The sequence below is a fragment of the Cottoperca gobio genome, chromosome 8 (assembly GCF_900634415.1).
Source record: "Cottoperca gobio chromosome 8, fCotGob3.1, whole genome shotgun sequence".
In the NCBI taxonomy this organism is placed as follows: Eukaryota; Metazoa; Chordata; class Actinopteri; order Perciformes; family Bovichtidae; genus Cottoperca; species Cottoperca gobio.
Genome location: NC_041362.1, coordinates 14,631,077 through 14,657,770, shown reverse-complemented (window position 1 = coordinate 14,657,770; position 26,694 = coordinate 14,631,077). Strand labels below are relative to the sequence as shown.

The 26,694-nt window shown below is 41.2% G+C and overlaps 1 protein-coding gene and 1 long non-coding RNA gene across 2 annotated transcripts; one reads left to right on the top strand and one right to left on the bottom strand.

The window, feature by feature from the left end:
• Positions 1 to 19,454: 19,454 nt before the first annotated feature.
• On the bottom strand, positions 19,455 to 22,681 carry LOC115011594 (uncharacterized). Its single transcript, XR_003832598.1, has 3 exons — positions 22,530 to 22,681; positions 20,011 to 20,028; positions 19,455 to 19,904 (listed from the first exon to the last, which is right to left on the bottom strand). It is a non-coding gene; the product is annotated as an uncharacterized LOC115011594 (long non-coding RNA).
• A 38-nt stretch (positions 22,682 to 22,719) lies between these two features.
• socs1a (suppressor of cytokine signaling 1a) lies at positions 22,720 to 24,741 on the top strand. Its single transcript, XM_029436717.1, has 2 exons — positions 22,720 to 22,927; positions 23,837 to 24,741. The coding sequence occupies exon 2, from the start codon at positions 23,888 to 23,890 to the stop codon at positions 24,590 to 24,592; it is 705 nt and encodes a 234-aa protein (XP_029292577.1). The 5' UTR covers positions 22,720 to 22,927; positions 23,837 to 23,887; the 3' UTR covers positions 24,593 to 24,741.
• The last annotated feature ends 1,953 nt before the right edge of the window (positions 24,742 to 26,694 follow it).

Sequence of the window (26,694 nt, the reverse complement as noted above, 5' to 3'; positions counted from 1 at the left end):
AGTCGTTAACAAAAATACTCGTGTACGTATGGACTAGGTCTTAATTAGTTTTGTTTTTTTCAAACTACAATCTAATAGGTGATGTAAAATGTATTCAGTACAAAGTAAGTGTTTCTATCTGTTGTTCTTTAACTTTAATCATCTTTCTTTCTATTTTTCATTCTTCCTTACTATTTTCATGTATCTAATCCTCCAAGAGATCACCCCTGTCTTCTTTTTATCTCTGCTGATTTGATTTCTACCTCTGTGTCTCACTATTACTGCCTCATTTTCTGTCTCAATGCACCATCTTCCACCTCTCTCTCTCTCTCTCTCTCTCTCTCTCTCTCTCTCTCTCTCTCTCTCTCTCTCTCTCTCTCTCTCTCTCTCTCTCTCTGAGTGTATTTTCTCTCCAATCCCATGGTCCTTTTTTCTCATCTTTTTCTTCCACAAAGGGAGGGAGCTGTTATATAAACCTATTGTTTCCATCGTCATCCAGTGACTACAGCACAAAACTCAGCACTCTGACGCACAAATATAGTCACACAAGTGCATGCACGTACCCTCACACACTAACTATGCTGATTTAGGCGCACTGTTGTATTGAGTTTTGATCGCTTGTCTTGACTCAGTTTTTTACCTTCATATATAACATAATGCGTTCATCTCTGCATCTCATTCGGGTTAAAAAGATAGCGCAAATGTACAAACACTCTCCACCCCTCCGCACACACAAACACACATTCACGCACATGGCCAGCCATTAGCACAACTACGCCACTTTGAAGCTATAACCCTTACACACACACACACACACACAAATAAACACATTTTGTCTACCTACTCCCACACACTCTTTGTGGTCTATACCAGCCGGTCTGTGGAGGGACACACACATACACACACACACACACACACACACACACACACACACACACACACACACACACACACACACACACACGGTAGGTATGTGGCAAACCCACACTTACACTCAAAATTACCTCACTTATGTAACTTATGTATGTGTCTAATGACTCTGTTCCTTTCTGCCTCACTCCCTCACTATATCCCCCCTCTAATCTCTTCTCTCTCTCTGCACCCCTCACCCTCTCATTTTAAGTGTTGTTAAATATGGCTCAAACATCATTGATCTAAAACCACATAGAGCTCTTATTCTGCTTCCACATGATATTTGCATATCTGCACTTCCTTCTCTCTCCCTCTCTCTTTGGCTGTGTGTGTCTGTGTGCAGTTGCACAATTGTGTTTATTGTGCATAACATGTGTCTGTGTGTATGTGTGTATGTGTCTGTATGTGTCTGTATGTGTGTGTATGTGTCTATATGTGTCTGTATGTGTCTGTATGTGTCTATATGTGTCTGTATGTGTCTGTATGTGTGTGTTGTGCTTCTGTTTGACAACTTCAACAGGCAGGCAGCACAGGGGTGGATGGTGTGTTCCAGTAAACAGTGATCTGTATAAAAACTGTTGAAGGCTGAATTGTGATTGATTCTTTACAGTCTCTCTCTCTCTCTCTCTCTCTCTCTCTCTCTCTCTCTCTCTCTCTCTCTCTCTCTCTCTCTCTCTCTCTCTCTCTCTCTCTCTCTCTCTCTGTTCACTGTGGCAACAGTTTACAACATTTACAACAAGTCAATGGTTATATAAGGCATGTTCTTGGATGCTGAAATGATAATGTTTTGCGAGAGCGGTTAATACATGAGGTACATCACATACATATTTTCACTGAGCTGATTTAAATTGTTATCTAACCTCTAATTTAAATACTGGATAATATGGCATACTGCCCAGTTAATGTGATGTATTGTGTGTTTTGAATGTAATATAACCCAAAAAGGGCAGAATTCATATTCTCATAGAATATATCCATATAATCAATATGCTGACCCCTCCTGTCCCATCAACACATTGCATGCGTTACAGCTTAATTTTGAGGTAATAGTTATAGCATTCATGTTTTCAGACTTAGTGGCTCACAAGAATGGCAGCTGTGGTTCTTAAAAACACCCTAGTTTAGTTTTGTTGGCAGAGGGTGACGGCTTCATTACTAATGAGGTCAAAGAAACTGCCAGAAAACTCCCTCTGAGCAGCACAAACAGGTCAGCACTGAATCTGTGCTCAAGAGTAAAATCTACCACTGTTTCTTTTCAAGAAAGGTACAACATGAGGGCGGGACACACACATACACGCACACACACGCGCACACAAACACAAATATGCACGTGCATGCACACAGTTAAGTCTCACATGGTCTGTATTTTTTAGCCGCTTAAGCAAGTACAAAATGAATGTGTAACAACATTATTTTTTCATAGAAATAAATTGTTAATGATGGACTGCTTGATGAAAATCTGCTGAAGGCAAGTTCATATCCTCATTTTTAGTCAATCTAAAGTCAAACTAAATGAACTTCTGTAACTTGGGTGTTTAAAAAACAACAAACATCATATCTTCAGGAGCCTATTTACAAAATGATTGCTGGAGATTAAAGTTAAGCACATTTGGCTTGTGGTTTAAGTCACGAGTCATCACAAGACCTTTGCTTACACAACAGCTGTTCTTTATGAGGGTAGCATCCATCTTTTTCAGTTATTCACTGATGAATGTCAGGTGGGTCATTTTGTTTCCAAACTGGGCGAACTGTGTAGTGTTTTAAACATGAAACCTTCCAATGTTGATAAAGAAAATCTACACATGACTTTATGTACAGCTTTATTTTAGATTTCCCCATTTCAGAAAATTCCATCTAAGAAAAACCATATTGTTAAAATTCACCATGTCTGGCTTTTTAAAGCTGTAGAGCTGATCAACTGTCAGACTGGCTAGCAAAACATCTTCAGATGTAGCTCCGCACTGTGTGTCAAGTTGTTTCTAGTCAAAAATCAGATATACAATTAATGAATTATTGAAATACATTTAAATTGAATTTCTTTACCACTCGAGAATTGTTAAAAATCCTCCAAAATACCACCTTAATGATGTGATTTGGTATAAAAACCTTTGACAAAAATTGCATTTTTGGGTGATTGGATGTCGAGCACTTATTGTCAATACACCCAAGAAAGCCACACCCCCTCTGAAAGCCCTCAGTCTATAGTTTGTGGTTGTACATTTTCACGAGGCTGTGATTATGCTAGAGGTCACAACAGCTCATTTTACAAAGCAAGGTCAAGTTTTAAAAAGAATGGTCTCACTACAAAGAAACGACTACAAGGGGACTAACACATCAATGCAATTGGAACCATTGAATCTCAGCTTTCCAGCTTCTCAATTTATGCAATTTCAAGACTGTTTAGGGACCCCAGCATGCAGACACCATTTCAGAATATGCAAAAATAACACATTTATACGGCGTACAAAAACGGTATAGCTTTCTGCCGAACTGCATGGGATTAACATAAAGTGGACCTGCATGTAAAGGAAAGACGGGTGGATGTCCATTGCATTCTGTTTAGTTTACTTACCAAGCTAGCATTACATGGATGGTACTCCTTAGGTTTTATGTTTTATATGATACCATTATCTTCCCTCTAGCTTTAAAACTGAAGCTCGCTAAAGCCTCTGACAGCCTCAAACCCTTCTTTCTTTCTTTCTTTTATTCTTCCTCCTATTAAAATAAAAACATATCTCTAATAAAATAGATCCACAAAAACACTAAAAAGACAACAATACAAAATAGAAAAATACAAACATGTTACACATAAGACAGATGGGGGAACTGAAATCATAATGAAGATTTGACAAGCTCTAAATGCAGAATACAATAAAATCAATTGATAGGCTGTTTGTGAACGTCTGTGCACCTTAATGTCCCAGCACACCTGTGTAGAAGCACACACGAGAGTGATTTGCTGGAGGACATTTTATTCTTGTGTTTTTCTGCACATTTTCCCTTTTACCACATTGAAACAGCCAATTCCCCTCACACTGCGCTTCTCGTTGCTGCTAACTCCCACTGTTGGCCTGGGGAGGGTGTAAACAACATTTCTCTTTTGATGCGGGTGGACTTGTGCCAGCTGCTTCACTTCACCTGTCGGAGAATTGAAAATAACATGCATGGAGGTTGAGATTAACCCCTTCACATCCAGCTGCCCTCCGCACAGGCACTCCAACCTCCCGGTAGAAGTCACCAGTGCACCAATGCAGCGACAAGAACACAGTCCCTCACCGGCTTCCCACCGGGGATCACTTCCAGTTGCGTTCGATGGGATACATGCTGACCTTTTCACGGTCGGAGGGATTTGACATTATCAACTTTAAAGACAGTCAGTTCATTGCACACGATCACAATGTAATAGTTACACATGACCTGCTTATTTTTCAGCTGCCTTTGGAGGTGAATGTGAGAGAGAGAGAGAGAGAGAGAGAGAGAGAGAGAGAGAGAGAGAGAGAGAGAGAGAGAGAGAGAGAGAGAGAGAGAAAGAGAGAGCACATTTTCCACCTTGTCCCCTGCCCACTCAAGAAGAAACATGTGCACTAACAATAATTGCTACACTTCATTGATCTTTGAACATCATTCGAGCAATGAGGAACCAAGAAAAAAATAACACTCATTACATTGTGTACAGTAAGGCTATTTATACACTGTATGGTAGACTGGATTTCATGGGAGAAAGAGAAGAAGAAAGAGTGATGTAAATGGAGGGAAAGAAAGAGAAAGAAAGAGAGAGAGACTTTCTATCTCCAGCCTGATGGCGAACACCATCTCTCATATGGCAAAACACACCCACACACCACCCTATGACCTCTCTCTCTCTCTCTCTCTCTCTCTCTCTCTCTCTCTCTCTCTCTCTCTCTCTCTCTCTCTCTCGGTGCATGCTGGGAGTTTGGTTGTGTGAGTGAGACGCTGAGCAGGTGCTAATTCGATACTTTCTTTTTCTTACTTTATTTAATAATGGGTTTTGATTTAACTTAGTTCATTGGTGACAGTTTGATTTAGTTTACTTTTTGGTGCGTTTGGGTGGATAGTCGGGGTGCTCTTGGGTGTTTTTCTCCTGCCGGTGTTCGGCCGGCCGGCGTCTGACGTCATGGCAAATGGAGACTATACCAAGCTAACGAGGAAGCACGGGATCAAAATATCAGCCGGCTTCCCGTGTAGCGTTGAGGAGATCGGGTTAGCTGTGGGAGACAAGGTCGGACATGGCAGTGTGAAGTCTCTGGCGCGGATGAACGGGGCTGTTGTCATCTTCCTGGACCAGGTGGAGCGGGTGCACCGCGTCATCGAGACAGGTATTACGGTGAGCGGAGTGTTTGTGCAGGTGATGCCACTCACTCTGCCCGCAACCAAAGTGGTAATATCTAATGTCCCTCCGTTCATAACCGATGAGTTTCTCAGCAGAGAACTATCCAGACACGGGAAAGTTGTTTCCCCGGTAAAAAAGATTCTGTCTGGATGTAAATCTCAGTTGCTGAAGCACGTAGTGTCTCACCGAAGACAGCTCTATATGATACTGAATAACCGAGATGCGGAGCTCAACCTCCGCTTCCACGTTAAGGTAGATGATTATGAATACGTGTTATTTGCAACTTCATCGGTTATGAAATGTTTTGGTTGCGGGGAGGAGGGACACACCGCGAGAGCCTGTCCGAAGCGCGGGGGTCCAGCTCCGCCTGATCCTGGAGGAGCGGCTGCCGCTCCCCCGGCGGGGGGCTCTTCGCCGGGAGAAGCCGCGGCTTCGGAGGAGGGCTCTCCGCTGGGGCGGCCGGTGGCCGCTCCACGCGCCGCGCCAGGACGCGCAGCTGCTGTGTCCAGCTTTGTACACGGGATAGGTGGTGTTAATTCACTTGGTGTGGTGGAAAAAAATGGGGAAAAAAAACAAAAAAAACAGGGAGAGGAAGTGCAGGGGGTGTCAGGTGGTATGGGAGGAGAAGAGGTAGAGGAGATAGGTGCTGTAGAAGAGATGGGTGGTGGGGAAGAGGTAGGTGGTACAGAGGAGATGAGAGTAGAAGATTTAAAGGAGGTAAGTGATGTAGCAAAAGAGGGGGGGGATGCAGAGGAGGTGAGTGTAGTAGGAGTAGGAGAGGTAAAGGAGGCAAGTGAGGCAGAGGAGGTGAGGGAGGTAAGGACAGAAGAGGAAAAGGAAGCGGGCGATGTAGTGGAGGAAATGGGTGGTGTAGAAGGAGAGAGGACAGGAAAAATACAGGTTCCGTGGAGTGAGCAGGTAGAAGAGGCAGAGATGGAGGAAGAGGTTAAAAAAACAAAACCTGCCACAAAACGGAAAAAGAAAAGTCAGAGTGCATCCAGTGATGCCAAGAATAGTAAAGTCGGGGAGGAAGGACAGACAGGCAGGAAGCAGGGACAGGCAGAAGACAGTGCTAGTGAAGAGGAGTGTGTGTCAGACAGCAGCGACATCCCTGGTTTTACTCTGACCAACAGCCAGAAAACAAAAATGTACTCAGTTGAAATGTTGAAAGTTTTCCTCCAACACACAAAAAACCAACACGGAGTAAAAGTGGAGGATTATTTTCCGGATTTACTCGTTTTTATTAGCTCAAGCAGATTCCATATGAGCCAAAAAGAGTCTGGCCTCATTGAGCAGGAGGTTTATAGATTAAAAAAACTGGTGCTTAAAGTAAAAAAACAAATAAACAGTGATGATGGGGGTCTTAATTAATTTATTTGTTTTTATTTTTTCTTATTTTAACATGTCAGCCATGGATACTTTTAAAGTGGGTGTTTTAAATGTGAACGGAGCCAGAGTTTTTAAAAAAAGGACACAAATTTATGAAACTGCAAAATTAAAACACATTGATGTCCTTTTTTTACAGGAGACGCACAGCGACGGCTCTAACGAGATAGACTGGAGGAGGGAGTGGGAAGGGGAAGTCATTTTAAGCCACAACACATCTCTTAGTGGAGGAGTGGGCTTCCTCTTCTCCAAATCTTTTACTCCAGTCTCACTGGAGGTCGAGCATTTTATCGAGGGGAGGTTGCTTTTAGTAAAAGCCCGGTTTGACCTTTTTAATGCTGTTTTTATAAATGTGTATGCCCCAACAATCGGTGCAGAGAGGAAGTTGTTTTTACAAAAAATTAATGATGTTTTAAATAGCTGTGCCTCGGAGGATTTTTTATTCTTGGGGGGGGATTTTAACTGTACAGAAAATGCTTTTTTAGATCGGAACCACGCAGAGCCGCATCCAGCGTCCCAGCATGTTCTGAGGCAGCTGGTCCGCTCTCATGGTCTGGTGGATGTATGGAGGAGGATGAACGCAGAGGCTAAACAATACACATGGTCCCACTGCAGAGGGAATAGGATTTCCTCTGCCAGGTTAGATCGTATTTATTGTTTTAAACATCATTTTAACATTTTTAAAATGTGTAATATTATACCTGTTGGTTTTACCGATCACTCTTTGCTTTTATGTAATGTTTTTATAAGAAATGTGTTGCCAAGAAGCGCATACTGGCACTTTAACTCAGTTTTAACATTTGATAAAAATTTTAGAGAAGCTTTTATTTATTTCTGGAGTGTTTTTAGGCAAAGGAAGAGTGATTTTAACAGTCTTAGGCAGTGGTGGGACCATGGTAAGACTGAAATTAAAATGCTTTGTCAGCAGCACACCCTCAATGTCACACATGACATCACCAGATCTATGAAAGACCTGGAGGGTGATATAGTGGAACTAGAACAAATAAGTGAGTCCACAGGAGATCGAGGATATATTGAAATCCTCAAAGTAAAAAAAATGGCATTAGCCGACCTGCTAGACGTTAAAGTCCAGGGCGCACTGGTCCGGTCCCGGTTCCAAAACGCCACCGAAATGGATGCTCCATCCAGTTTCTTCTTCGGCCTGGAGAAGAAGAACGGACAGAAGAGGGTAATCCACTCACTGCTCTCAGTCACAGGGCAAGAGATAACGGAACCAAGCCAGATCAGAACACGGGCTGTGAGTTTTTATTCCTCCCTATACTCGAGTGAGTACGAGGGGGAGGAAACGTTTTTAGAGGGGTTTTTAGGGGGACTACCTCAGGTAGCAGAGCAAACCAACTCACAGCTGGAGGGGCCGTTGACCACACGGGAGCTACAGGCTGCTCTGCAAAAAATGCAAGGACGGCGGGCTCCCGGCATCGACGGCCTCACTGTTGAGTTTTTTAAAGCATATTGGGACATTTTAGCAACAGATCTTTTAGATGTTTTTAACGAGAGTCTGGCCTCTGGTTCCATGCCGATGTCCTGCCGCAGGGCCGTGATAACGCTCCTGCCCAAGAAAGGAAACCTGCAGGACATCGGAAACTGGCGCCCTGTGTCTTTGCTGTGTGTGGATTACAAGCTTCTGTCCAAAGCTCTGGCCACCAGGCTGGGGGGGGCTATGGAGCAGGTCATCCACCGGGACCAGACCTACTGTGTGCCCGGCAGGTCCATGGTAGACAATGTCTACCTAATTCGAGATGTTTTGGAGGTCTCCAGCTCATTGGGCTGTGATACTGGTCTGATTTCTCTAGACCAGGAAAAGGCTTTTGACCGCGTTGAACACAACTTCCTCTGGAAAGTAATGGAGAAGTTTGGGTTCAGCGCTGGTTTCATAGGCAAGATCAAGGTGTTGTACAGTGAAGTTGAGAGTGTGCTGAAGTTTAATGGTACTCTGTGTGCTCCTTTTAGAGTGTGTAGAGGGGTCCGGCAGGGCTGTGCTCTGTCGGGGATGCTCTATGCGCTCTCCCTGGAACCTCTCCTCTGCAAAATACGCTCCAGCCTACAAGGTCTGGTTTTACCTGGTTTTAATAGCAGATTTGTTTTATCCGCATACGCAGATGATATTATTGTTTTTATAAAAAGCCAGAGAGATGCGGACATTTTAACAGATATAGTAGATGGTTTTAGTGTAACATCGGCAGCGAAGGTAAATTGGAAGAAAAGTGAGGCCCTCGCTGTCGGGGAGTGGCGTGGCGGTCTCCCAGTTCTTCCCCAGAGCCTCACCTGGAGAACTGACGGCCTGAAATATCTCGGAGTATTTGTAGGAAAAGAAATTATTGTCCAGAAGAACTGGGAGAACGTCACAGAAAAGATTCAGGGAAAGCTTTCCAAGTGGAAGTGGCTGCTCCCTCAGATGTCTTTTAAAGGTAGGGTTTTGGTTTTAAACAACCTTGTAGCATCCCAATTGTGGCACCGTCTGACCTGTGTAGACCCTCCCTCAGGCCTTTTAGCAAAACTGCAGAAAGAAATGGTAGATTTTTTTTGGGATGGTCTACACTGGGTGCCACAGGGGGTGCTGTTTTTATCCAGAGAGGAGGGGGGACAGGGCCTTGTCCACCTGGCCAGCCGAACAGCCACTTTTAGACTTCAGTTTGTACAAAAATATCTTACCGGCCCGGCTGATTTGGTGTGGAGAGATGTGACCAGCTGCATTCTCAGACGTGTAAATAACCTGGGGCTGGATGCTGCTCTGTTTTTAACTGATTCTAATTTTTTTAAGTTAAATGGGCTGCCTCCATTTTATCAGGGTGTTTTTAAGTCTTGGGCCCTTTTTAATCATAAAAGGTGTCCAATGTCGGACTCTCTGCACTGGTTGTTGAAGGAGCCTTTAATTTACAGAGCCAGGCTGGACGTCAGCAGCAGCAGCACACCCAGCCTGATGGTGGCGCTCTGCAGGTCCAGAACCCTGTGCCTGCAGCAACTGGTGGATGCAGTGGGGCCGGCGCTGAGTGATGCCCGAGCCCTGGGCTTGCTGCTGGGTCTGACCTCCGTTCGAGTGGCTGAGAGGATTCTGGAGCTGTGGAGCCAGAGGCTATCGGGGAAGGAGAAGACAATAATAAAAGACTACAGTGACGGGAAGGCTTCTCCAGACCCAGCAGACCCTTTTCCAGAGATCAACCTGAGCCCAGGGCTGGGAGAACTGACCGGTCCCCTGCTCAAGGTCATTAACCCGGCAGGACTGACGCTGCACAGAGCCGACAAAAAGACTCTATATATGAACTGTGTCAAAAGCATCCACAAGAAAGGCCTGTGCAGCAGACCCTCCACTGTGTGGAGCAACAGACTGGGTTCAGGAAGTGGACCAAGCCCACAGTGGGGGTCTTTTTACAAACCTCCCCTCAAAAAGCGGACAGCCGACCTCCAGTGGAGGATTTTACATGGTGCCGTCGCTTGTAACGCTTTTATCGCCGTTATTAATCCCGCTGTTTTTAACAAATGCCCTTTCTGCAACCTACGTGAGACTGTATTCCATGTTTTTACTGAGTGTAAGAGACTCACAGAGTTTTTCTCTCTTTTAACATTGGTTTTTAGTCTTTTTAACGTAGTTTTTACCGAGAGTGTTTTTATCATGGGAGCTGCCTACAAAAAAGACAACAAAGAAAAGTGGCAGCTCCTAAATTTCCTCTCGGGAGAGGCAAAAATGGCCATATACATTAGCAGGAAAAACAGAGTAGAGAACAGAGAGGGGCAGGAGGCCAAGACAGTGTGGCTGTGCAATATCAGGGCAAGACTCTGGCTCGATTTTAGGTTTCACAAACATACCGGGGATCTCGACACTTTTAAAGAACGTTGGTGTTTTAAAAATATTATCTGCAGTGTGAACAATGAATGTTTACACTTTGCACAGGTTTTTATTGGATAATTTTTATATATTTATAGAGTTGTTATTTATAAATGTATATTTTTTGATATGATAATATGATTTTTCGTTACACTTTATGAGTAAACTGTTTGTTTTAAGAATATGTAAATAAAGTGTTTTTGAAAAATCAAATAAATCTCTCTCTCTCTCTCTCCCTTCTCTCTCTCTCTCTCTCCTCTCTCTCTCTCTCTCTCTCTCTCTCTCTCTCTCTCTCTCTCTCTCTCTCTCTCTCTCTCTCTCTCTCTCTCTCTCTTTCTGAAGAACAGAAATGAATAAAGAAATGACAAAATGGTGCACTCTAGTGGCCACAAGTTATAGTTTTGAGCATCTTGTATTCCCTGCCTCTCGTAATTTCTCATATACTGTTGCTTTTTGTACTTTTCCACCTTTTGCTATTTGCCAATTTTTCAACTCATCTTATCATCTATCCCATGGCTTGTGATATTTATTCACAGTTTTCTGCGTCACATGTCGATCTAGCAGTTAGTTTGAAGTTCTGCAGATAGCAGCATGGATCCAATATTTAATGTCGTCAGGAAAAGAGAAAAAACTGTTGCAAATATTTCAGCAATAACTTACATTTGGAGATTTATTCATGTATTTTTCTCATTTTATCCTGTATTTATTCACATGATAATTCATAAAACCTGTGAGACCCGTGTCTAAACCTAAACCTGGCAGTAGAGGGAGACAGAGCTGCATATTTGTTGCATTCAACATACTGTACCACAAACTGTAACTGTCTGTGACCTCACAGCCCAACTGCTAGGGAATGAATTTCTCCTCCTTGAGTCACCGGACATTTGTTATACTGACATGTTGAAGATAATCACATTATAATTCCTGTCAAAGAACAGTTATATTCCAGTTGTTGTTTTTTATAAAGTTCAGCCTACTTTAGTATTACCGTTAGTATTATATAATTACTTTCTGTCTTATGTTTGGATGTTAGTATTTCCACTCGCCTTTTAGGGCTTGTTTCTCAACGTCCTCAGTCCAGTAGGAGGGACCAGAAGAACCAGTAACTCCACCCAAACTGGTGGGAACTGGGTGCCGGTTTGAAGTGCACACCCCAACAAAATGCAGCGGTAAAGACTTGCAATTATTTATTTTTCTCCACCTAGTCTCCTATGCCGTGACTGACGGGAGTAGGCGCCAGTGCAATTAGTGTCCCAAGCTGAACTATCACAGAACTGGTTTTGTTGTATTGATTTACCATATTATTCTCTAGATTTCTCACAGTGCCTTCAGCTCAATGTACAACCCCCATATTTCTTATTAATCTTATTCAAATGTGATTATTTTAGGTAATGGTCTTTCTTTTACCGTGGAGTAAATTTGACAGACACACACATACTATGACTATAAGACATACTGTGTGAAAATGACAGCACAGAAATAAATGTGTTACTGATTCCTGTGTGTAAGAATTTGTTGGTACGTGAATAAGTCCACAAAGATAGAGCACTCCCTAAAACTCTTCAGTCTTGTCATACATACAACAGTATGTATGCAATCATACAATGTTGCAACCTTTTACACAACATTTGTCTAATCATACTCAATACTCCCTGAAACTGTTTCTTTAGAAATTCATCAAAAATTGACATATGCACATTTGTTAGATGACAAAAAAGGATGCACCTGCACATTTTAAGAATACATGTAGCTGTTAGGTCATCCAATGAATCATGACTTGCTCTTGTTTCCTCAACATATCTCCCCAAAAAGCCCCTCTGTTCTCTGGCAAACGAATCAATCGACACACATTTACTTTTAATGAGAATTCCCAAAATAGCTTGAGGTTGCATTTCCTGTCAGCAGATGTTACAGTTATGATTACCTTCATTTTAATCAGACGTACAGTGTAAAAATGAAAGGAATAGTTTATGCAAAGAGTTATGAAAATATGAAAAAAAAGTCAGCTGGTTGCCTGGCAACTGGTTTTGTTGTACACTTCAATTTGTGTACAGATTAACCAAATTATATCGTGTTGATTAGTGAACTTTAACTTAACTTTGGTAAGTGGATTTTGTCACCTTCAGATAGAGCCAGGCTTCCAGTCTTTGTGCTAAGCTAACTGCCTGCTGGCTCCACCTTTACATACTTTATGCCACGACACATGAGAGTGGTTTCAATCTTCTCAACCAACTCTCAGCAAGAAAAGCAAAAAAGTTTATTTCCCGAAATGTCAAACTGTTCCTTTAAAAGTCAAATCATAGCACCACTATAATTACTTTACGTTTCAAATTCAGGACATGTTAGAAACAACGGCTTTGTTCGGTAGTTGAACTACAGTGTTACTAAACGATGGCTCCATTCTATAAGTGCACCAATAAACCATGGCAGTGGGACCATCAATACCAGGACCCTGACACTGGAGCAGCTAAATGGAATCCAGTCATAATTATTATTATTATCATTTACGCCGGTGCTTTTCCTTCTGTGACATGGGCCTATCTGTGAATCTTACACAGCCTGAAACAGAGCGTGAAGACGCCTCATATCAACTTCTTAACTTGTTTTGGAAAATGTTATGCCATTATTATTAGCATTGTTGTTATTATAGTCCTTCCCCATCATCATATTTTTGAGTTGAATAATCCACTGTGCACTATTAGCCAATCAAGATTCAAATGAATGTAAACACACTGTCAGCGCTTAAAGACCCGTGACTTTTCTGTCATCAAAACACAAGTGAAACTCCAAAAGATCCTTCTAATAGTTGAAACGCTTTCTATAAATGAATTTGTATAAAATCAAAGTTTCTGTTTCTGTGCTTGTGTGTCTGTGTCTGTGCGTCTACTTACTGTAAATGGTTTACATAGATCCTCTTCTTCTGAAATGCTAAATTATCATAGAGAAGTGCCATTTCCTTTTTTTAATGGTATCCAAATAAACTCAAACACACACACACACACGCACACAGACAAACAACATTGTTTTAGTAACAGTAACAGACTATTTCCTTATTCTGTTCAAACCCCAACAATGACATCACTTCAATTTCATTGTTTAATTTCTTTGAAAAGGAAATGACTTTTAAATGACTGCTTATTACCAGCAGCATCAGATATAGTTTCCTGAATAGATACAGTTATTGGCAAATGACATCAAGTGGGCTCACACTGTTATAACATTGTTATTGAAATATGTATGGACGAGATGTGCAGCATTAGTGGCTAAAGCAAAAATAACTCCTAACTCAAGTGTGTTCATGAAGGTACAGTATGCAGACTTCAAGGTTTAGATGTGCTAACACACACATACTGACGTAGTCTTCTGGGTTGTAAGCTAAATAATACCAAGTACAAGATACTACCAAGTTGATAGAAGGTCACATGACTTTAGAAAAGCGAGTCAGTGCGAAAGGGGGACGACCACAGAGATGTGGTGCGTCGGCGTGGGGGTGTATTTGTATGTGGGTCTGTGTGAGTTTATATCGCAGGTGAACTTGAGAGGTGACTGAGAATGTGCTCAGTGGAAAGATTAGAATTACGATGTAATTGTAGACTGCAACTGTGTGTGTGTGTGTGTGTGTGTGTGTGTGTGTGTGTGTGTGTGTGTGTGTGTGTGTGTGTGTGTGTGTGTGTGTGTGCGTGTGTATTCCTGTAAGCAGTGGTAGGAGCTACGTAGTGCAGTAGCATGAGAATCATAGGACTAGTGATAGTAGTAAAATATCAAGGAAGTAGTCATAGGAGTCCAATTAAATATAGCAATAAAATTTAAAAAAGAACAAAATTAGTAATTGAGTGTGTCTACATGCGCATAAGTATCTTGGTTTCCTAGTTGTTATCTGATTCCGATCAAGGAAACTGCATTCTCAATTACATTTTGAGGGAAACATATTTTTTCCAGGATTACCATCAAAGTTTAAAGCATGTGGTTAACGGTGTGAATAAAACCAAAACTACTTTGTTAGGTTAATCTAAAGATCATAAATTAAGTCATCGTTGACTTTTGGTCTCACACAAGACACAAACAGCAGACCCATGTTTGTTCAGACTTACAAGGACTTTGATTAGAAAAGTATTTGTGATTTATCATGGAAAATCTGTTTTCCTCGAAGCGTAATTTACAATGCAGTTCCGTTTGGGGAACGTCATTTTTAAGAGCCCTGGCTGCATGTTGATATGGTGTCTACATGGAACATGAGTTCACAGTTTTGAATGAGCAGGGCAATAAAGAAACAAAGGACCAGAAGGACTGCTTTATTGACCCATACATTTGTACCTAACTCACTTCTTATTAAAAAAGCAAATGTCTAAGACGCAGAACAAAAGACAAAGAAAACAATTAATCTTTTTACAAATACCCTCAGAAATCAGATATAATATAATATTGGAAACCTTTTCATACACGGTGGTGATAAAAGCAAGGCGAGTAATGAGGACATGCTATTAAATAAACTGATAGGAAATGATTGTTTACTCGACGTAACAATCTTTACAGATTTACTTTCTCTTGACTGATGATTTCAAGAATTCTTTTTCAAGGAACCTGAAATTCTTTGGTCTTTCACTTTGCACGGACGTGATAAATCCCCCAAAACTACCTCGATGTCAACTCACTATTCCAGGGAAGTCTTTTCAAAGGAACCTGCCCAACAATACTTCCCTTTGAGGCATGTCCCTAATTTCCAATGTATGTATTAACATTGTAGAGATCAAGACGGGAGTATAGTAGCAAAATGGCTGTGGTAGAAATGATCCTTAACAGTTGCTTTAAATAATGTATTATCAAGTAGGTGTTCTGTACAAGTTCTGTGAAGAAATATCAAAAAGTTAGTACCAAAAATGACAAGCCCGCCTGAAACAGCTTGACAACCTAAAATATATTGATAACTCACTTCTCAACGGCCCTTGAAGACAGCATAAAGAAAAAAGAACCAATGAGGATTTGTGAAGGCTGTTGCGTCATCTGTTGCCATGTAGCCAGAAAAAGGTTACCAATACTTTCACTTTCGGGTTCCTAGAAAACGGAGCATTTCTATCTTAGTGCGGTAGCTAAAATAGACACAGGCAACAATTTATAGGCAAACACAAAAAAATTCTGCACGCACACACACACACACACACACACGCACGCACACACACTTTTTGGCATGCAGTCACACAATAACACAAAGCATCTGTATGCACTTACAGAATAACAACTGAGGTAAAAAAAGAAAAGATCCTGTGTGTGTTTGCATATTTGTAGGTTTTTACAACTATACTGTAGAAACACATTGTGCCTGTGAGTGTGTGTATGTATGTGTGTATGTGTGTGTGTATGTGTGGTTCTCTGCACTCCTCCTTCCATGAATCCGTCTTGCTTTGCTTTCATGAGAAAGAGGAGGGACAGCAGGAAACTAAAACTCAACAGGATTAGAATCCTCATCAACAAACTGGAGACCTTTAATCTTTGAAACGGTCATGCAGTTAGCTTTCAATTTACATTCTGACGATTTGTTCTTCTGGATTCCTGCCATGGTATATACATTGTAAGGTTTTGTATTTCAGCAGATGGCCAGAATCCACATTAATTATGTACTGAAGGCTTCTTACCAACCAAGTAACTTTTAAACTGTAAAACTGTTTTATTTTGGCTGGTAGCCCTACAGCTACAGAGCTCTTGCTCAAAGTCACACTTTGTACTTTGGGAGTTTTAAAAAAAGCATGTGACAGCACGTGAATCTGAGCAGACAGTTTGATGCTAACTAGATTACCAGCTGTGTTCACAGTTGCATCCACATGTAACAACTCGTAGAATATTTTACTATTGAGGGGAAGATTTTTTGCACACATTCTATCTACTAATTGTCTGCCAGGATTGTTACATGGCGGGGGCTTGTGTGTCTAGTTTATAGAAGCAGGGCTGGAGGGAAAAGTTTGAGCAAACTGCGGTGTTGCCAAGTGGCCAAGTCAACAGATCCAACGCTCGGTAGGAGCTGATAACACAGATGCAATATGACTTTACAGACATTATAGCCATATCCATATCCATACTATATCCATACTTTCTATTTTTTTTTCCAACACAACATCATTTCTGTCAAATGTTGTATTTGTACTATGTTGTTTATCCTGTACACACGACATCTATTGCACGTCTGTCCGTCCTGGGAGAGGGATCCCTCCTCAGTTGCTCTCCCTGAGGTTTCTTCCATGCTTCACTCTTTAATTATGGGGTTTCTTTTAGGAAGTGTTTCCTTGTGCGATGCGAAGGGTCTAAGGTACAGAGGGTGTCGTAACCTGTACAGTCTGTAAAGCACACTGAGACAAATGTATAATTTGTGATATTGGGCTATACAAATAAATTTGATTTGATGATTTGATTTGATAGCTCAGGATCAGACCTTAGCTCGTGATTCATTGACTGTTGATCCGGAATAAACCACAGCCTTTTTTGCCTTTCATAAGAAGTGCAATGCCTATTCATTCATGCCTACAGAGTAATAATATATAAATAATAATGTATCTTTCCTAACAAAGACAAACATGACAACATTTATCAATACATTGTTGTTGTGTAATGTCGGAAAACCTTTTCCACATGTAAGACAACACATTATAACCACCAATAACAACACCCAAAGCAGGCCGTCAACCACAACCTGGAAATGAGCGAGGAACATTATGATTGTGATTATGGTACTTTGTTGTCATCTGGTGAAAATCCCTGTATTTTTCAATATACCGCAGATAAAAAGAATATCGCAATGTCCGTTTTCTCCAATATCTTGCAGCCCTAAGAGTGTTGGAGGTGCTAGAAAGCTGCAGGAGTGTAGTGTACAGATCTTCGGCTGGGTGAATGCTCTATGAATAGTGCAGAGATAGCACATTAGGAAACATGACCAACTAACAGGGAGCGCCCAGAGACTGTGCCTTAAATACATTCAAGCAAATGGCGGCCAATAGGAATAATGTTTAGAGCGGGGGCCGAGAGGATACAACGGTTGTAAATTGTTTGCTCATAGCATAATAAAGCACTGTGGCATGTCCTCGCCACTGATAAACTGAATGAATGGATCTACTGCGTGACTCAAACTGACCTTATCCTCGTAGACATCATGACTGCTGTGATGGTGTCACACAATGTCAAATATGTGATCTTTATGAGTCTGAAGTGTAGTTTATAATCGCAGAGCACATCACACCGAACACATACACACGTGAACATCTGGTGTACTGTGTGAGCTTCATCATCAGAGAGATTGTGTTACTTGTTTTATAGGCAGCGGTGGAAAATAACTTCTCAGATGGTTTCGTTTAAAGAATAGTTTGTATACTTAAAGTATATTTGTTGATAATTCTTCTCTACTTTCAGAGTTGAATTCAGGACTTTAACTTGAAGTTTTGGTAGTTTTACATAAATTAATATCTGAATATTCTTCCACTGGTTTTAGAAGACAAAAGGCCAACATTATGCATAGATTGGTTTAAAGGATATAGTTTCTGAAACTCACACAATTAACGTATATGAGTTTGACATTTAAAGTATGTAAGAGAGTATTAAAACACATGGCACAGTGTGGACAGCACATTAGCAGGAAATTCCCCCCATCAGAAGCTTCTCGTCATGATGAGAGAGCTTCTATTAGACTATTATCAGTACAGCGTTAGACGGGTTCCTCAGAGCCACTCTGACTCTTCAAGCAAACTTGCTGATTCACTCGCTGCAACTGTATTACTGTAAACTGTTAACTTAAGGAATCGTCTTTGCATTTCAACAGAAGAGGTCATGATAGACAACGCTGATATGCTTGAGTGAGATTAATGAGTAAGGGAGATAACGATTTAGGGAGATGTCGTGATTTCAGCCCTTAAGATGTGTCTTTGACAATGAATCTAATCTAGAGAAATGTTCTGCTGCCGACTTTTGGGAAAGAAGAGTCTGGAAAAAACAAATATGACAAAGTGGGGTAGAAAGGTAAAGTGACTACTTTGAGTAAGTACTCTGTAGGAACTTGTCTTTAACAGCTCTGACATTAAAGAGAAAATCACACATTGAGGAGATTTCTTAAGAGGGAATGATTTAAGCAGAGGTTTTGCCATTAAACATGCATTTTTGTTCAATATCAGGCAACACTGGAAACTATTGGAGGCCAAATGCATTTTATTGACCAGCAGTAAAATGTAAGTGCTTCCTATAAGCGCCAGCAATTCATGGAAGACATTGTACTTTCACTGAATGAGGTGAAGGGGTCACTTATTATGCTTTCATAGTATCATCTAGATTACACAACAGATAATTATCTGACTGGCCTTTCCGCCTTTGTTAATAAGAAAGTAAGAAATACACCAGTACATTCTTAGAAACAGTAAACATTCACATAACTGCAACTTCTCCGCAACTCTACTTCCACTTTCATCCCAACTCAATTGTGCTTTGACAGATTGAAACAGACCGTTGGATCAAGTTTACTGGACAGGCAGGTGCTGCCAAGGCCCCCCCTGTCCAGTCACTCTGACAAACTCTTACATACAATAACATTCAGAAAGGAGAAGAAGGCTGCTATGGTTACAAAGCCATCTGCCAGAGTTTGATATTAAGGAAGTTTTCATCTGCTGGGAAATCTAAAAGTGTATAAATATTTACTATTTTATAAGGTTTAATGGTGTTTGGCAATAACCAAAAAAGGATGGATGCCAAATAAGATCACCTACAGGCAGAAGCAACAATAGCGTTGCCCTTTCACAGTACTCATCTCGCAGAGTGCAAGAAAACAGGTCTTCTTCAACAAACTTTCCTAACGTAATTATTATTATTAAAGAAAATTAAATGATTGTGTTAAATTATTCATTTATTGTATTTACTTTTCTTGTGCTTCTATTTCCTTCCTCTACCACCGTTGTTTTAGGACTTATTGTAAAGATCATCGTAAAACAATTACAGGTTTGTGATAGTAAGCCACACAAAATGAAACTGAAGAACACACGCACTGCACGCACACACAAATCTAACAATGAAGCATTTTTAAAGATGATTTATTAGTTGGTTTAGTGTGCCAGGACACACTGCCATAACGCCTACATCACAACAACCTAACAGCAGCTTTCCAGCAGATATGTGTGCTCTGTAATGTTTACTGGAAGATAACTGTTCACTTTAACCGTTGTTCAAGCCTTATCAGTGTCACTGGCCATTACGAGTATTTATCAGCAACCCTTATGACTGAACATGCAATATATCAAAATGAAAGTGCGTCAAAGTGAAAGCGTAGCTTAGAAAACAATAAATTAAACTCATTTCTGTATTGTTTCTGGTTTTCCTCATTTTGAAAGTGCATTTTGGTATGTCGCAAGGCCTGATGACCACATGTGCAGGGAGGGTTGATGTTGCCCTTACAGCAACACCAGTGATTATCTGAAAGACAATATGAGTACATAAAGTCAATGATGAGACAGAATGGAAAACATATATATACAAGAATGTAGACTAAAAGTGGACAATAAGACGGAATTTACTGTACCAGAGGTGTAGAACAATGCTAATGGGAACAAACAAAAAAACACGATTACACACACTCATTTCACATCAGTGACTGTGCAAATGTTAGCCAAACAACAAGAAGAACAAATAGATTTTAAGTTACAAAGGAAATGGTGTTCCTGGTTTCCATTGAAGGAAGTGCAGATTGTTCTTTGTACACTGGTGGAGTGAGAGAGGTAGTTTCTTTGACCAGAAAACCTCCAGGATGAATTTCAATTTCCCTGACACAAAATGAGGACACACCCATACAAACACAAGGGTCCTGTTCATCATTTCATTTCTATCTTTGCTGTTCCCAGGAGTGACACAATACAACCCTATCTTTTGTGAGCTGAGAATTGCAGGTCTTTATACTTTAACAGTACCAGTATCTCTGCAGATCCTAGAAATTAAAACTGAAAAACAACAGCATCAGCTTACAAAGGGCTCCCGCAACACCAGAAACAACAAAAATGGATTTCCCCTTTTCTGCCTTATTCCTGAGCGCCCCCAAACTGCATGCAAAAGGAAAAAACATTTTTAAAAAAAGAAGCTTTAGTTCATGTGACTACGGCATTTTAATAACTAAAACTGATCCCACATCATTTGAACTGTAACATAGCATTAACTTACGGCTATTTTCAGTATTGATGCATGTATTAAAGTATTTTCTGCTGCATTTACTTATGCACACACACATATTGTCTGCAAAGATCTTTAGACACACCGAGCACTCTGTTAAACTGGCTATGTTTCACTATCTTGCTTCTCTCCTTGTTTCACAGAAATGAAACTCATGGAGCATGCACACATGCAAACACTGAGTGCGTAATATTACGCACGAGAGACACATGCACACAATAGCCCACTGTTACAAACTGCATTGTGCAGCATTAGACGGTAGCGATTTAGATTGCAATGGTTATAAGACATTTTGCAGACAGACACAGAGACAGCAGCGGCAGAAAGAGTAAGTGTGTGGTTCTGATTATGAGAGCAGTATACCCGTCCTCTCTCTCTGCCTGTCTCCGTCCTCACTTGAATCACATCTCGCTGCACAGATATGAGCTGATACAATGTGTGAACCATTTGTTTATACAAATAAGGTGATTAAAATGGAAACATAGTTATGAATATGTTCCATTTCTGCTGATAGATCCCCCTCAATACTACAAACTGGCCCTTTAAGGATTTTTGCTGGTTAATTAAAAGAATGCTGGGTTGCAGGGCTTTTTCCTGCTGGATCTCCATGAGGGAGGAGCAAACACATTTTAACAATCCTTTTATGAAGAAGATAAGTATGAAGAGTTTTATCTCAACGCTACAGAGTGGGCATGATTAACACCACCAGATATACATAACAAAACCAGCAGGCTATTCTGTTGGGACAGACCAGTCCTGATAAAATGAAACTAACCATAACACAGACATACAGAAATGATCTCACACAGCATTTAGCAATCATCTGTCTGCCTGCCTGTCTCTCTGCCTATTTAAGCAATGCCAGCTGACAGTCTTTCCTTAACTTTCTGTTTGTACACCTGGGGCTTAGGTTCATCTGGCTCATGTTTATGTTTACTTGAACTGTGATGCCCACATTTGAGTGTGTGTGCAGACGTTTGACAAGATTGTAATTACGAGGCATGTTTTTATGGGCGGGTATATTTATAATTAACTTATTAAAGGCCTCACTGTAAAGTACACTACTTATTATACGGCAACATGTCAAATACATGAATCATTTGGCATGAAACTCTAAGGCATGTGCAATCATGCAGATGCACATGCAGCACACACACACACACACACACACACACACACACACACACACACACACACACACACACACACAAATCCTCAAAATAGGCAGCAGGAGTTTATGACCACAGAGCTATTTGACTTTATGTGAAACACTTGGCACTTACTCAGAAACACATCCAAGTCTCAATAGTCATGTATTAACCACAGCTAAAGAGGAATATGAACTATATACCATGATGTGTCGTCTGTTTCCCATATCGCAAACTAAATAATTAAAACTAATACATGGGATTCACAGAGGAAATGTGGCTTAGAGTGGAAAGTCAAAAATAGTGAAATGACTGTCAGGATTTCACAATATGAGCATTTCTGAGGTGAATCATCCCAAATGTAAAGGACCTCCTTGTGTGACATTTTTCATTTGTGAACAACAAATGAAGAAGTGCAGCATTGATTTGGTTTCCCTCGTGGCTCGAGTCAACCTTATTAGGCCATGTGCCTGCTTTTTTTTTTTATTATCAGGACTTCTGCAAAATCAGTTTGAACTGTCATCTGAGACTAAATGCCAGATAACCCAGACATAAAGAACATTTAGCTTCATATGGCATTTGATATGCATAGTTTCAGGCAGGGCCATCCCACATCATAACACAGTGAGCACACCCTGCTGTTTCCAAGAAAAAAAAAACTTACATTTAAAAAACATTCACAAAATACGACTAAAACACCCAAACCGTGCGAAATAAATGTCGCCATTACCCGGATATGTCACGCTTTCTGTAAACGTCTTGCTGTCATGTGGCTTTGCAGTTTTCACCAAATTCTCCAAATAATAACTGCGTTCAAAGCAACTGAAAGGGGGCTGCTCTCTGCTCAGTTTCACTTTCGTTTCTGTTTCAAGGAAACTGTGTGGCTGCCGCTGAAGCGAGGGAGGCTCTTCAAGTAAGCAGACCCAGGCGGAGCTAACGGGATGTATAAAGACAGGAGAAGCGTTTACCACACTCACACACAAACACACGAGAGTCAGTTTGACCTACCAGCCTGCGCTGTGTCACGGATTACCTGCAAAACAGTTACTGATCGCATCGCACAGTTTTTTTGCACTTTTAGGATTACAGACACACGGATCTTTACACAGCCGCTGGCTGCTCAAAACGGTAAGCATTATGTTGTACTGTTGGGTGTTTTTGAAGGTCAGAAATGGTGCTTTGCTGCATCCATGGCTGCTTTTTTCTTCTTTTTTTTGCAAAGTCAAGGGATCGAAATGTTAAACTGCCTGGATGTTTTTTTGGAGAAAATGCATGCTGGAGTTTCACTCTTACTCCTGTTTGATCCTCAATCCAGATGTGAACAGCAGCTTGCTGTGGAAACTGTAAAACGTTATGAAGTAATGCAGTAAAAATACACTCCAGTATAAATAAACATGCTCGAAAGAGCTTTTTATTTATTTTTTCGGAAATTTTATTTAATACTTTTCAATGGCTCCAACATGTGTTTGTGATCACCTGCCACTGGAGAATCCACAGAATTGCAATCCATCACCTGTTAATCATTACCTCTTCTTGGAATCTAAAGTTTCTTTTTTGGAAAGTTCCAAACTTCCAGTTCCCAATAAGTATAAGTTTTTAGCTTGAAAAGGTTTCATTTCAACCTGGTATTTCTGTAATTATGGAAGAAGTGATGCTGCTATGAAGCCATATGTGTGTGTGTGTGTGTGTGTGTGTGTGTGTGTGTGTGTGTGTGTGTGTGTGTGTGTGTGTGTGTGTACAGTCATTTGACTGCGGCTGACATCAGAGCTGACTGTAAATTGACCCAACCGCAGATTCCATTCATATCAAACACAGTACAGCTCTATGGAAACTTGAATGAATGTCTAACCTGAACTCAGTTCACTGAATTATGCCCATATGCATCAGGGCCTTGCAGTCATTGCCCAAAAGTTTAGTTCACTGCCACTGTCAGAAACGGGAAGCTGTTACTATTTCTAACTGTAAAAAATGTATGTGCTTTAATAGTAATGCATGAATTTTTGATAATAACTCTTTCTTTCTTGTCTTGTCTCTCAGGATGTCAGTGTGGTGGTTAGAGATGGGAGAGGGTCCGCTCTCCCCTGTAGGATGGTAGCCAATAGCACAGTGGAAGGCCATGACAAGACAGAGTTGTCAAGCTCATCATCCTCTTCCTCGTCCTCATCATTGTCATCATCCTCCTTGTCCTCATCATCACCGCTGGCTAGGCACGAGCTCGCTCTCAGCCCTCAGCGCACAGAGTCGGAGCAGCTTCAGCGTCGTGCCGCTCCAGGTCCTAACCCGAGGTCGGTGTCTGTCCCCTCTGTGTATCTCACCCACTTCCCCACCTTCTCCAGCAAGGAGGACTGCAAGATCATCACGGACACAGCGTCCAAGCTCGAGCGCAGTGCCTTCTACTGGGGCCCTCTGGGAGTGGAGGACGCCCATTGCATGCTGCGCGACGCACCGCTGGGCAGCTTCCTCATCCGCGACAGCCGGCAGAAAGACGTCTTCTTCACGCTGTCCTACCACGGCAGCAGCGGGCCGGTCAGTGTGCGCATCGACTACAAGCAGCAAAAGTTCTCACTGGCGGGCAACGAGCGCTCCTTCCCGACGCTCTTTGCCCTCTTGGAGCATTACATCAATTCGCCCAAGAAGAGACTGAGTGTCCCGTACAGGAAATGGGAGCCGACGCTGCAGGAGCGGTGCAGGAAGCGCGTCATGGAGCTGTGTGGCGGAGGAAGCCGGGTGTCAGAGCTGCCAGTCACCCATGTTGTCCAACACTTCCTGATGGAATTCCCTTACAAACTATGACCAGCTTGCCTTTTAAAGCTGTGATGATATTATTTTTAATTTCAAGAAGGACATTTTTACAGAGTGACAGCAAACAGGAGAACTGTTTGGTGAAAAGCTGCAAAACATTTCACAAGAGACATTATCCTCACAGTCAAGTACAGGCGGTCTTCCATTGGACAGGGCATGACATTTCAACACTCATTACCTCAAGAGACTCAACTTGCACACGGACAGAGCGCCTTCTGGTCTCAAGGACGCATGAAATGTTGGAAAAAGCTGCACTAAGAGAAATCTACAGACACAATGGAACTATTACAGACATAAAAGAAGTTGTGGGGTCAACTGGGACTGCACCTCTGGAAACTGTAGAGTCTGTTGCCCATTTGTGGCCACCACAGGCACAAACATATTTAAAAGTGGATAGTGGAAAGACATTAAGAGCATCAACAGAGTGGACTTGTTGGAGGGTACAACTAAAACCATCACAGGCAGTACGGTTGACTTTTGTAGCAAACTCTAATACTCTAATGTTGTTGAATGTTTACATCACACATGAATGTTTGCCGGTGCTGACGGCTCGAATACCTCTTGATGTCTGGAATATTGTCGAGGATGTCAGATGGTATTGGAGTCACGAGGTCTGGTGTAAAGTTGTACTATATACAGAGGCACATTGCCTCTTACTCATCCATCTCTGCCAAGCAGATAATTATCATATATATTTATATATATTTTTTTTCTATTATATTTTAAATAAAATTGATTTAAACTGACCTTGCTGGATTTTTTCTTTCTTTTTGACTGTGGTATTTCTCTTCCCCCAAATCATGTCATGTGAGGCATGTCATGTGAGGGTAGGAGATAGGAGGGGCAGGGAGACACACAAACCCCCACACTTTGTTAGCGCTATAGACAATAGGACAGACAGACAGGAAGTGTGACATAGCAGTGTACAGTATCGTCACCACAGTGACTCATATGCGTAGGGTAAAGTGACAGGTGGGTGGAGTTCTATTGGTAGTAAATGGACTGTTACGCTTAGACACACACACACTTACCAGAAACAGAAGCAGAGGTGACACATAATGAAGCGTGTGATTGTGTCTATAAATGTGTGTGTGTGTGTGTGCGCGTGTAGGGCTTTTAACATAATGAGGACTAAGCGCAGATTGAAATTTCCTCAAGGGGAAGTGGGACATTTTTGGGGGTTAGTGGTTTGACAGAGACATGTTATATCAAGGTCAGGGTTTGAGTTGCAGTTTGCGTTTCATTTTAGAGTTATGGTTAACTTTTTGTATGTAAAACATAATTGAAACAGTTGTAAATAGGCAGCACGGAATTAAAGTAATTCAAGAAAGCAGGTGATAATAATTAAGAATTTGTCAAACAAAAGTCACACAAGGTACATAAAAGCCAGTTTAGTCTAAGAAGAGTTTTAAAATGTAAAAACATGCCATTGCCACTGACTAAAATAAAAACCATTTTAATGGCTGTGGCAACACTAATCGAGGTGGGTGTGTTTGGTTTGTGTTACATAGTGCACAAACTATAGTTAGTGTCACATTGGCGCAAAGCCCAGCTGAACTTTTCTCTGAAGTCTAGTCTCTGGATATTAAGCAAACCTTATGAATCTTACACACCTTTTATACATTCTTACACAGAGATGTTGCAATAACCTAAACGGTTGTAGAGTTGCAGCAGAAATTGAAACTTTTGTTCTTGTCTGAACCACAAATTGAAGAGTTTAATTGCTGTATAAATAGAGGTAACATTGATGTTAACACTGATTGTTGAATGTAGGACTCCAGCTTGTGAAAGTATTGTCAGACTGCCAAACTACACAAGGCTCGTAAGCATCTTTCTCCACATGGTACACTTAGCAGTGTGTTTTCATGTCATTGTTGCACAAGAAATGGAAGTCTTTTTCAAGAAATAATATCTTTGAAATGTCACCTTGCATAGTTAACTGTGCCACTGCTTTATTATTTGCAGGGTTATAAGTTAGTATGACCATTTGGGAAATGATCTTATTCACTTTCTTGCTGAGTTAGATGAGAGCATGTTTGTAGGGTAAATATTAGGACTGCCACAGAACGAGTTAACAAGCTAGCTTAGCTTAG